The following is a 13,696-nucleotide window of genomic DNA, read 5'->3' as shown; positions in this document are numbered from 1 at the left end:
CAGAAAAACTTGAAGAATAAATTTGAAGAACCCCCTTAGGTATTACCAATCTATCTCTACTTCATCCTTTTATAGTTCAAGAAGTAGAAGAATGGAACCACAGTCTTGCTCATATTTCCAGTGAGTGACTGGTTGGTCTGGGATTAGAGCCCAGGCCTTCAAGTTCCCTGATCAGTAGTAGTCTTTCCCAACAGTGCTGGTTCTCTCAAAGGAACCCTGAAGTAACCGGGCAGGAATAGAAAGGAGAAAGTTAAAGAGAAGATTTTAGTGAATGTGAAGATAAGCATTCACAGCTCAGTGAACTCCTTTTCATTCAGAGGATATTAATGGCACACGGAGTTTAGGTAAACATTTCCCATTTGCCAGATCTGTATTTTTCTATATTTTCCTATCCCCCAGAATATGTATGTAGTTAAGAGTTTTGGCACAGAGGTTATATTTCATAGTTCACAAAAATCTAATATAAAGCCCAGCTCTAAACTTTTTATTGTTTAAATATACGTAAAGGTATTATATCAAGGGCCCGTTTGAGTCAAAAAAGTACAATGCTTTGCTAATTAGACAAGTATACTTCATAATAACATCCTAAAGACTGATACAGAACTTGAATGAAACTGTTAGTAATTATGATCATTAGTCACTGACCTTTCTCTACCAATTCTCTGTTCAATGGAAGACTTAAATTTCCTTGTCGTTTTGCTATTAAAAAAGGAAAGGGTGGAATATCTTGATTAAATAATGTCATAATAGCTAACATACAATAAAATATATACATTATATAGTACATTATAATTGTAACATAAATAGCTATTCTGGTACTCACCAATATTTAAAACATCTTCCACAGCCTGGGTCGCAACCCTGTTAATATTGAATGACCTAAAAAGAAACACCATGTAAGTTCTTTGTTCTCATTCTAAAAACACACTTTAAATTAAAAAGGAATTATCTACTTAATATACAGAGAACTCTTAGAAATTACCAAGAAGAAGCAACCAAAATATGATAGCTACTTCACCCACTTTTAAAAAGTGGGCAAAGTAAACGGTTTATAGGCTTATATGAAAAAGCGTTCAATCTTACTCCTACTTAAGGACACATAAATTAAAAACTGATAATGTATGAAAGGTATATGAAAGACATTCTCATTCATACATGATGGCATTATGGAAGTTGCAGTTGGAAGGCAATTCTTCACTATTAAAATTTTAAATGAACATATTACTCATCCTAATTTATCCTAAAAGATACTTCTGTCTATAGTACACAAAAGACATGTACAAGGATATTTACTGAAGCATTGTTTATAATAGCAAAACAACCCATAGCCGTAGGAAGCTGGTTAAATATGTTACTATGTAGAGATTAAAAAGCATAAAATAGAACTGTATGTGCTGATAGAAACATAAGTTAAAAAAAAACAAAGGCATTATGTAGAATATGCGTTATATATATATGTATATATGTATATGTGTGTGTGTGTGTGTGTATATATATATATATATATATATATATATATATATATATAGGTTGTGCCTGGAGATTAGTACTAGATATATGAAATGAAAGACTAGCTTTTCATTTTAAACCCTTTTGTACTATAACATTCTTTCATGTTTGTTTATTTATTTTGAGAGAGAAAGAGCATGAGCAGGAGAGGGGCAGACAGAGGAGAGGGAGAATCCCAAGCAGAGTCCGATGTGGGACGTGAACCCACAAACTGCAAGATCATAACCTGAGCTAAAATCAGACACACTTAACCTACCGAGCCACCCAGGTGTCCCTGTACTATAACCTATTTTTAACTTGTAAATATTTCTTTAAATTATAAAATAGAAAAGATGAGAAATCTTTACTAGTGTGATGCTTTGCTTAAACACTTAAGAACAAATGTTAACACAAACACGAATCACCTAAAAGTAGCTCTGTCCTTGGGTCTACAAAGAAGGTTAAGGAAAGGTTTTTGGGTTTTTTCTTCTTTTTAATTCTTTCCAGTAATTCAGAATTCTGTTGCTACAGAATTCTCACATGGCCTCAGTAGATAATCTCAATGAACAGCAGCATAATGACCCAAACAACTCTATAAACATAATTCAGTGGCTCTTAACCTTTCTGAGGAGGGGGAGTAATAGATACTCTTGCATACACTTCCAACCCTATGCCCTTCACATTTTGAGAAATGTGATAACATTTAGGGCATTCTCTTAAAAATGCAGGTAACAAGTTTTATATTAAAAATTTGGGGTCATTCACACACCAAATCCCTATGCTAAAAAAATCCCAAATCTGGCCCTTGCCTATTCTATTTTTCACCATATTCTATTTTTCACCAGTAAGTGTCCTGACTTTTTTTACTGTTCAGCGTGAAGTTCGCAATACATATCTCATCATAATTACTGTCTGCATAATTACATACACACTGCAAGGCATTTGCGGCACTACCTGGCTCATGGCAAGAACTTAATACTGAATGAAAGTATCAAATGAAAGAGATATGCATGAATTATATTCTAATTGACATTAGAAGATATGGTTTCAGAATTTTATTTTAAATTAGAAGTCACATAAAATGAGCCATGTTTATTAGGGTTCCACTGAATTAAAATACTGAAGATTTAATTTTTCTTTAAGTTTTTTTTATTTTGAGAGCGAGCACATGAGCCCGCGAGGAGCAGAGAGGTAGAGAGCAAATCCTAAGCAGGCACCGTGAGGCTTGAAACCACAAACCGTGAGATCATGATTTGAGCCGAATTCGATAGTCAGACACTCAACCAACTGGGCCACCCAGGTGACCCTTGAAGACTTAATTTAAGAGAACAAAAGTCTTCTATGATTTGATCAAATATTCCTAGAATTATGATTTATTAGGGATATCATAAGCCAACCCAAACTAAGTCCTCTGAATTGGGGTTAAGACGAATTTCCTATGGTTGTAACCTGGATCTCAGCCAATTCACTCTCCCTTTAGGAGTGGTTTATATTCTACATCAAAGACAAACTATATGCTTAAACAGGTATGAGCTAACACATGATGCCTTTATTCTTAGGTCTACAACCTTTACCATTCTAAGAGTTTCCATTTGAAATCAGATAAAACTTCCACTAAAAACAATCAAATTGAAGACAAATTGAATCTCGTCTCTTCTTTAGCTAGTAAAGCTTTCTCTCTTCACTTAAGAACACTTACCCTTAATTAAGTCAGCTAAAACAGAATGTGTAAAGGAAGGGAACTGGGAAAAGTCTTTTAAAAAAACACACAGAAATATATGTGATTGCACTCAGTAGTACTTCTCCCAGTGAATGTAGCAAATCGCGTTCCATGCTGGGAAGAGGACTGAGATGACAATGGGACAAATCAGAGACAACCTGCTATGCAACATAACCCCTACATCCTATATCCTGTGGAGGAATTTTGGGAAGTGCAAAATGGGAGAGCTAATCCCCAAACCCTTCGTGTGTGTGTGTGTGTGTGTGTGTACTTACATGCATACATGCATACTTAGACTATCTTTTCCATCCTTTCTTGCCATAAATTCATGTGACTGAGTTCTAGCTACAGGAATGAGAGTAGATGTCATAGACAACATATCTAAGACTGTCTCATAAGCCTGCCACAGGTGACCCTCCATGCTTTTCTTCCTTCTGTGGCTTCATTTAAATGAGTAGAGTGACTTCAAGAGCTATGTTTAATAAGAGACTGTTAAAAACTGAGAACAAACTGAGGGTTGATGGGGGGTGGGAGGGAGGGGAGGGTGGGTGATGGGTATTGAGGAGGGCACCTTTTGGGATGAGCACTGGGTGTTGTATGGAAACCAATTTGTCAATAAATTTCATATATATAAAAAAAATACATAAACATTAAAAAAAAAATTTTTTAAAGAAAAAAAAAATAAAAAAAAATAAAAGATGGTTGAAGCAGATGATGCAAAGAGCCTGGATACCTGGAGTCACCACTTTGAGACCCACCTCCCAATTGGGAACACCCACTTGGACTTTATAAGAACAAGAAATAAACTTCTATTGTGTTAAGTCACTGAGTGGGGGTTTATCAGTTATAACAACTATCTTATCCAAAGTCATACATTTCCATATTTTATAGTCAAAGCAAGGAGAGGGTCACATAGGAAAACTTTTATCTCCTAATATCAAGAATTAAAAGAAGAGTAAAAGTTGGCACAGGAACAGACACTCAGATCAATGGAACATAACAGAATCCAGAAATGGACCCACAAACGTATGGCCAACTCATCTTTGACAAAGCAGGAAAGAATATCCAATGGAATAAAGACAGTCTCTTCAGCAAGTGGTGCTGGGAAAACTGGACAGTGACATGCAAAAGAATGAACCTGGACCACTTTCTTACACCATACACAAAAATAAAATGGATGAAAGACCTCAGTGTAAGACAGGAAGCCATCAAAATCCTCGAGGAGAAAGCAGGCAAAAACCTCTTTGATCTTGCCCACAGCAACTTCTTACTCAACACATCTCCAGAGGCAAGGGAAACAAAGACAAAAATGAACTATCGGGACCTCATCAAAATAAAAAGCTTCTGCACAGTGAAGGAAACAATCAGCAAAACTAAAAGGCAACCGACAGAATGGAAGATATTTGCAAATGACGTATCAAATAAAGGGTTAGTATCCAAAATCTATAAAGAACTTATCAAACTCAACACCCAAAAAACAGAAAATCCAGTGAAGAAATGGGCAAAAGACATAAATAGACACTTCTCCAAGGAAGACATCCAGATGGCCGACACATGAAAAAATGCGCAACATCACTCATCATCAGGGAAATACAAATCAAAACCACAATGAGATACCACCTCACACCTGTCAGAATGGCTAACATTAACAACTCAGGCAACAACAGATGTTGGGGAGGATGCAGAGAAAGAGGATCTCTTTTGCATTGTTGGTGGCAATGCAAGCTGGTGTAGCCACTCTGGAAAACAGTATGGAGGTTCCTCAAAAAACTAAAAATAGAACTACCCTATGACCCAGCAATTGCACTACTAGGCATTTATCCATGGGACACAGGTGTGCTGTTTCAAAGGAACACATGCATCCCCATGTTTATAGCAGCACTATCAACAATAGCCAAAGTATGGAAAGAGCCCAAAATGTCCATCGATGGATGAATGGATAAAGAAGATGTGGAGTATATACAATGGAGTATTACTCGGCAATCAAAAGGAATGAAATCTTGCCATTTGCAACTACGTGGATGGAACTGGAGGGTATTATGCTAAGTGAAATTAGAGAAGGACAAAAATCATATGACTTCACTCATATGAGGACTTTAAGAGACAAAACAGATGAACAGAAGGGAAGGGAAACAAAAAGAATATAAAAACAGGGAGGGGGACAAGACAGAAGAGACTCATAAATATGGAGAACAAACAGGGTTGCTGGAGGGGTTGTGGGAGGGGGAATGGGCTAAATGGGTATGGGGCATTAAGGAATCTACTCCTGAAATCATGGTTTCACTATATGCTAATTTGGATTTAAATTTTAAATTTTTTTTTTTTTTCAACGTTTATTTATTTTTGGGGCAGAGAGAGAGACAGAGCATGAATGGGGGAGGGGCAGAGAGAGAGGGAGACACAGAATCGGAAACAGTCTCCAGGCTCCGAGCCATCAGCCCAGAGCCCGACGCGGGGCTCGAACTCACGGACCGCGAGATCGTGACCTGGCTGAAGTCGGCCGCTTAACCGACTGCGCCACCCAGGCGCCCCTGGATTTAAATTTTAAAAAATAAAAAATAAATTAAAAAAAAAAGAGTAAAAGAAATAAGCTATTCTATTCCTTTCTTTCCAGTGATTCCTAAGGTCTACAGAATTTAAAGTCTGTCTTCACCATTTATTAGCCATATGGCTTTGGGAAACTTCTGAGACTTTACTACTCTATTAACTAAAATAAAATCACGTATTTTCAGGGGCACCTGGGTGGCTCAGTCAGTTAAACGTCTGATTTCAGCTCAGGTCATGATCTCACGGTTCATGAGTTTGAGCCCCACATCAGTGCAGAGCCTTCCTGGGATTCCCTCTCTTCCTCTCTCTCTGCCCCTTCCCCTAATCGCACACATGTTCTCTCTCAAAATAAATTAATAAACTTTAAAAAATAATCACCTACTTCCAGAGTATTTTTGAAAATTTAACATATTTAGCTCAGACAATGAAAGTGCTTAGAAATGGTAGTTCAAGGGGCATCTGGATGGTTCAGTCAGTTAAGCATCTGACTTGGTTTAGGTTCAGGTCATGATCTCATGGTTTTGTGGATTTGAGCCCCGCATCGGGCTCTGCAGTGACAGCATGAAGTCTGCTTGGGATTCTCTGTCTCCCTGTCTCTCTGCCCCTCCCCCACTTGTGCTGTCTCAGTGTCTCTCAAAATAAATAAACTTTAAAAAGGGGGGTGGGCACCGGGGTGGCTCAGTTGGTTAAGCATCTGACTTCAGCTCAGGTCATGATCTCATGGTTCGTTGGTTGGAGCCCCACATCAGGCTCTGTATTCTGTGTCTCCCTCTCTCTCTGCCCCTCCCCTGCTCACACTCTCAAAAATAAATAAACGTTAAAAAAAATTTTTTTAATGGTAGTTTGATAAAAGTTATTAATGTATGGAAATGTATAGCTTTCCTCAGTCCTTCTGGCCCCTAGGCTTCTCCTCTCTCCCTCCATTTTCTGAAGAGAAGAAGGACAGAAGATGAATGGGAAAACGCAATCACAGGCAAAGAACAATCAGCAATGGGAGGGAGGTAAGGTAGAACATTAGAAGCAAGCAAGCTACATAGGCTGAAGAGAGAAGAGGCTGAGTAATCAAGGTGGCAGGGATAGGATATAGTTAGTGACAGAGTTCTAGACATCAGACTTTATTAAGCAACACAGAAATGAATGAAATTCTAATCTAAGCCACATTTATTCACATCCAATGGGAACACAGGACTCAACTATAAGGTGTGTGGCAATGGAGGGCAGGACTGCTTTACAAGCAAGCCTAATGGCTCTTATCCTTTATGCTCTTCTTACTACTGAAAGGTTGAAAACAAATTCAAAATCAGGGGCACCTGGGTGGCTAGTCGGTTAAGCATCTGACTTTAGCTCAGGTCATGATCTTGTGGTTTGTGAGTTCGAGCCCCATACTGGGCTCTGCGCTGACAGCTCAGAGCCTGGAACCTGCTTCAGATTCTGTGTGTCTCTCTCTCTCTGCTCTTCCCCCACTCATGCTCTGTCTCTCTCTCTCTCTCAAAAATCAATTAACATTAAAAAAATTTTTCTAATAAAAAAATAAAATCACATACACCCCAGTGCAAAAGTCAAAAGCCTATTCACTGCCTTTAGCATAACCACGGTTTCACTAAGATTAGCAAGTTTACCTTAATAATTTTTCGATACAACCTAGTGACACATCTTTGAACCAGTGGCTTCTACAGACAGCTCCGCCTCTGCATTTAAAAACTGGCAGTCAGGGGCGCCTGGGTGGCTCCATCAGTGAAGCACCCGACTTTGGCTCAGGTCATGATTTCACGGTTTGTGAGTTGGAGCCCCGTGTCGGACTCTGTGCTGACAGCTCAGAGCCTGGAGCCTGCTTCGGATTCTGTCTCCCTCTCTCTCTCTCTCTCTCTGCCCCTAACCCACTCACATTCTGTCTCTGTCTCTCTCAAAAATAAATAAACATTAAAAAGCTGGCAGTCAAAAAAGCATTGGCTTTTTAGTCAAGCACACCTGAGCTTTTTTTATCCAGGTTCTGACATTAGTTCTGACCTCACCCTAAATTGTTTATCCTTGTGAAGCCTCAATTTCTACTTTATAAAACAGGGATACTACCACTTTATTGCAGGATTTCTGTAAGAATTATAGTCAATGTATAAAAAGTACCTACCACAGTATATTCAAAGTAACAGGGGCTAAATAACTGATATCTTGTATTTACTGCATACAACAGAACCTACAGAATCACAGTCCAGAAGATAATCTTATTTTATCTGTTCCATTTCCCCTCATTTTTCAGAAAAGGAAACTTGTACAAGATCACAAAGCTAGTTGGTGATTTTGCCAGGTCTCTCTAACTTCCAGGCCAGTACTCTTTTCAATTACACCGCTTTGCCCACGATGGGGGCGCGGGGGGGAGGGGGGGGTGAGGAGGCGGTGAGAATCCTAGGAGAAGAGGAGAAGGATCTGGGAAACCATTTCTGATTTTCAATCCAGTTTTCACCAAGTAACATATCATGTTGAGCAGAAAAGATGTTATGATAAATTAAAGTAATTAACTAATGTTTTCATTTTATGAGGGCTACAAAATAATTTTATAGCATCTTAGATTATTAAATTACTTTTGCAAACTATTGTTAAAGTCATTTTAGACATGTAGTTCTCACTGGCCCCCCTCAGGAAAATGAAATATTAACCAATATTTTAAAATGATACTTCTCATTTTTCTCCAAAGGTTTATTTGGCTAAGACTAGGATATTTTTAAAAGATGTGAAGTTACTAAGTACTTATGAATGAACTGTGATGTCTGAAAATTACTTCAAAGTATTATGAGACAAAAAAAGACAAAAGGGAAACAAGATTGGGCATGTGTTGATAATTATTGAAACTGACTAATGGGTACACAGATATTGATTATACTATTTTGCCTACTCTTACAGATCTTTAAGTTTTTCCACAATAAAAAGTATTAAAAACACCGAAAAAATGGGAAGTAAAACTCCATTTTAAACTATCCAAACTTAAAATCACAGATTAATACTGTGTTTGCTAGCTGTATTTGTAAGCATGTAGTCATTTATTTGAAAAAAAATGAGAGAATATGTATTAGGTACTGTGCTATACATGCAAAAATTAAACAAAAAAACCACTAGTCACCATGCCAAATACCTCAAGTTGCTCAAACCAGCTGGGTATTAGGTAATTAGAGAACTAATAATGTGGTAAGTGCTGTCAAAGTGCTATTACAAAAAAGTGCTTGGGATGCACCAAAAGGGGATTCATTATGCTGATGAAAAGAACTAGGTCCTAGTAGAGATTCCCTACAGAGAATGACATTTGAAGACTGGATTTTTCAGCCAGGGGAAGGAAAGTGGAAAATGTTCAGGCATTCAATGCAGGAAGAAGTTGCACTGAGCAAAAACAAAAAGCCCAGAGACAATGTGGCTTGTGCTGAGAATTGCAAGTAGCCTGCAGTGTCCCCATTGTGCCAATGGGTTAGAGTAAGGCAACAATAGGCTGGTGAAGTTTCTTAGATCATATTTAAAGGGTCTTACATGCAGACTAATCTGAACACAGAAGTCAAAGAAGCTTTTACAGCACAGAAAGGAATAGTCAAATTTATCTACATTTTAGAAATATTACTCTGTTGGCAGTATGGATGACAGCCTGAAGAATAAAGGGTGAGGCACAAAGATTATTCACTGAAAAGATGGGCCTGGACCAAACAGCAGTAGAAACTGCAGAAACAGAAGTGTGGCATAGAGCAGTAGACCACACAGCAGTAGAAACTGAAAAAGAGGGGCAAGGACTTCAGAAGCGTGACTGGCAGGATTCAGAGACCAGTACATGTAAAGAGGAGAACAGGGAGACTCAAAAGTAAGAGCCAGGTTTTAAGGAGTACTGTTTTTTCTCTAGAGCATGAACTCACGGTAACAGTGATATTATTAAGCAATACAGGGATCACAGCAAGAAAAACTAAAGATGGGGGCGCCTGGGTGGCTCACTTAGTTAAGTGTCCAATTCTTGATTTTGGCTCAGGTCATGATCTCACAGTTCCTGAGTTCAAGCCCCACATGGGCTCTGTGCTGACAGTGTGGAGCCTGCTTGGGATTCTCTCTCTCCCTCTCTCTCTGCCCCTCCACTTGCGCTCTCTCTCTCTCTCTCAAAATAAATAAATAAAACCTTAAAAAAAACCTGAAGATAATAAATTTAGTTTTGAATGTGTTGAATTTGAAGGTCTATTAACATTCTATTTAGTAGGTAATTTTAGAACAGAAGTTTGGGCTCAGGAAACAAGATAGCTACAGATAAAAGTCTGGGAGGCATCCGTGTCCGTGTACCAAGAAGCGAAGCCATTACCCAGAGAGAGGTTATAGGGTAAACAAGATACAGGAGCCCAAGTTATCTCTAGTTAAGCCTTTGACGCACAAACCTCCAGGACATTTGTTGTTGTTACTGTAGTTGTTTTCATTTCTTTACTATTATTTAAAATATTTTTCATTTAAAAACAATACAGTCCCCCAAAACATTTTCTTTTTTCTCTTTACAAACCTAGGGCAACAGGCTAAAAAATGACCAAATCCAGGCTATAGCTCTAATCTAAGAAGTCCAGGCAGGACTTCTAGAGCCAACTGATGAGTAAAGCAGAAACTGGGCCAACCAACATAACACCACCAGGCTACCTCTTGCATTTCAGAGGCCTTAGATACACCGATATGCAGCATCGAGTAAATTACATTACTTAAAATATTTCACAAAAGTCAATAAGTAACATCCCAAGGTACTCACCAGGCCTTTGATCCTGTTCCAGTACACAAATTGAGCCCTGAACTCTTCTGTTTTTCCCATGGACCATCATCAACTGAAATCTCATAGTAGGAAGCCCTAAGAATTGAGAATATAAAACTGGATTTGCTGAATTTATGGCTCACGGTAAATAAGACAAACACCGTTTCTTCAGAACTAATGAACTCTAAGTGGGCCAGCTTGACTCAGACATACCTGACTTAGGCACGCACACCATGATGCTAATACCAATACTGATTAAGTGAAAAAGTAAAAAAAAAAAAAAAAAAAAAATCTGTAAAACTGCATCCCTCTCCTATCCATATGCTCCTTTATATCAGTATTTTAACATTTCAAACAAGGGCTCCTTATAAATTTTTACCTATGATTGCTTCTACTGTTTTTATGGACTCTAACACATACAGATCCTTATTTCAGAATTCAAAAAGAAAATACCATTCTTAAGTGACTTTCATTCTTGGTAGATAGTTCTTGATATATCCCAATCTGTATCTAATCCTTCAAGTTACCAACAGTTCCTGGTCAACTTGTGTTTTTTAAGTTACATGTTAAGTGCCTTTTGAATTGATAGTAGGCTAAGAGAGATAAAGTTCTAAAGAAAATTCTCAGTCAGTACTGCATCAGTGGGCAAAACTAGGAATAAAACTAAAACTATAATTTCTTTAGAGATTTCTTTTCTTACAGTATTTCATAAGTATTGAATCAAATGGGTTTTCTGACACCAGAAAAAATGGCACTATTCCTTAACTGTACAAACATACAAATTTGCAATTATTCAAAAAAACTTTTGAAACATGTAAAAGCTCATTTTGTAAACTGTATCTTAAAATAATGGTGTCATTGATCAACACTGGGTTATTTTTGTCCAGCAGATAAAAAAGTTAAACTCTTAATATAGCTTTTCCAATAATGACAATTATTAGGCTTGCAAACACTAACATTCACTGGATAATATTATCTCTTATTTTAACCCTTTCAATTTCTCCTGCCAAATTCAATCTTTAAAGGTTTTACATGGCACAACTCCTTTTCATTTTTTCTCTGAAGTCACCATTCTTCATAAAAGATAGGCCAAATATTCACATTTAATCTATTTCATAGCTTTGTTATGTTTTCCTAGAATGTTGGGAATTTTAGGCATATTAGGAGCCTATTACATTCAGACAAGCCAGTCAACTCTACAGGAATGGCTGCTATTATGCCAGAATCACACTGAAACAAAAGATTGATTAGAGTTAAGTGGGGACAGGAGAGAAGCAGAGCTGGAGAGGAAGAAAAGTATAGTCAGGTAAGAGGTGTTGAGTCCAAAACAATGAGCAAATTTAGTGTCATTCTCACATGCAGGTTTATCAAGATTAGTCAACTCAGAAATTTTTTTTCAGGGAAATTATTTTTTTAAGGCAGCAATAAAACTCACAGTCCCTTTAGAGTGGGTATACTTCTTCTTAAATTCTCCACTGCTACAGCCCAAGAATAAGACATTCTAGGTTAGAACAAATAGGAGAAAAGAAAAAAAAAATTGGGCTTTTAAAATGTTCTTAAATGTAAGAACATTATAAATGAGGCAGGAATAATATTGCTGCACTTCATATTTTCCAAGCAAAGCACTTAAGTTTTCAGGGCATAGTGAAGCCTCAGTACAGGACCTGGAATCAGAAATACTGGGTTTTATATGACAGTTCTAATGCTAACTAATTAATTATATGACCAAGGACAAGTCATTTGAACTCTTCAAATCTCAGTTTTTTCACTGATAATTACAACTACCCTTTCTCACAGGGTTGCTATGAGAGTTTAATGCGGTAATACACACAGTGCCTGACACACAGCAGGCATCCAGTAAGTGTTCATTTCCTCTCCAGCTGAGGGTCTATGTCATAGATTCTTTAAAAGTAAGTTCTAATACCTCCAATAGTGAGAACTTTTTCAATAGCATCAGAAGCAAACCCACTGCTCTCCTTATCTTAGTAAGGATATAAGGTGAGGCTCAAAGAACACAAAAAGAAGCAGCATCAGACATTATTTAGGAGATAAACCAACCAAATCACTGTGCCACAGAAAACAACATTCAATCTAAAATCTAATGGGACTTCACTGAATTCCCAAAAGTCTGTCAACTGATCCCAGTTTTCCTCCTTTTATAAGTTATTTAATTTTTAGTAAGTACAAATTATAAAGCAACACTAGTAGAAGCTCTCAGAAGTTACAACTTTTAAAATATACAAACCGAATATCATAAGCCATTAAATGGCTTCTCTAGGATAAACATAAACTTACAAAACACTTTTACCTTTGTCACCTATTATTTTTTTATTCAAGTATAATTAACAGTGTTCTATTAGTTTCAGATGTACAGTATGATTCAACAATTGTATACATCTCTCAGAGCTCATCAAGACAAGTGCTCTCTTAAACCCTTCTATCTCTTTCACCCACCACCCCTCCCCTCTGGCAACCACCAGTTTGTTCTCTGTATTTAAGAGTCTGTTTCTTTTTTTTCTATTTGTTCATTTGTTTTGTTTCTTAAAATCCACATTATGAGTGAAATCACATGGTAATTGCCTTTCTCTGACTTATTTCACTTAGCATAAAACCCTCTAGGTCCATCCATGCTGTCACAAATGGCAAGGTTTCATTTGTCATCTATTTAATGTAGAAATTTCTTCAATTTCATTTAAAGTTGTTGCTTTCTGCCTTCTGTTTTTAGTAATCATGACTAAATTATATCACTAATTAGAGATACATTTTCTGCCTTCTTTATCACATAAAAGTATCCATTATTCATTTCCATATTGCTTCAAACTTGGTATACAGCAAGAGAAAAAATCTTATGTATAGTGTAAGTCTTATTACTATGTTAAAATAAATATATTTACACTTTACGTTCTGTAAAGAATGTATATTTAGGATTCCTTTGAAGAATAACTTTTACTTTTAATACTTTAAAAAATTATACATTTTACCACGCTCCAAAAAAAATAAGATTCCTAGTGACTCGCATGTCACACATAGCAGGTACACAATATATTTTTACTGAATAAACTTAAAATTAATCAAAATAATTATAACTGAAAAAGATTGGCCAAAGCATGCTGCTGAATCAAGCTTTGTTCTTTTCAGTACTACCTGAGTTAATGATTGGCTAAAACAGAGATATCTTCTTTAATTAAGACAAACAT

The 13,696-nt window shown here is 37.0% G+C and overlaps 1 protein-coding gene across 2 annotated transcripts in view; it reads right to left on the bottom strand.

The window, feature by feature from the left end:
- Positions 1-13,696, bottom strand: part of NADK2 (NAD kinase 2, mitochondrial) — a 49,826-nt gene that overhangs the window by 6,381 nt on the left and 29,749 nt on the right. The window contains exons 8-11 of one of the 2 annotated variants that reach the window (XM_030331207.1): positions 11,935-12,000; positions 10,500-10,595; positions 824-879; positions 646-699 (exon numbers count right to left, since the gene is read on the bottom strand). In XM_030331207.1, the coding sequence (XP_030187067.1) occupies positions 646-699; positions 824-879; positions 10,500-10,595; positions 11,935-12,000 (272 nt within the window). The remainder of the gene's footprint in view (positions 1-645; positions 700-823; positions 880-10,499; positions 10,596-11,934; positions 12,001-13,696) is intronic. The other variant, XM_030331215.1, reaches the window with a different exon arrangement.

This window comes from Lynx canadensis, chromosome A1 (assembly GCF_007474595.2).
Source record: "Lynx canadensis isolate LIC74 chromosome A1, mLynCan4.pri.v2, whole genome shotgun sequence".
NCBI lineage: Eukaryota > Metazoa > Chordata > Mammalia > Carnivora > Felidae > Lynx > Lynx canadensis.
This window is presented reverse-complemented; position numbering and strand designations above follow the sequence as displayed.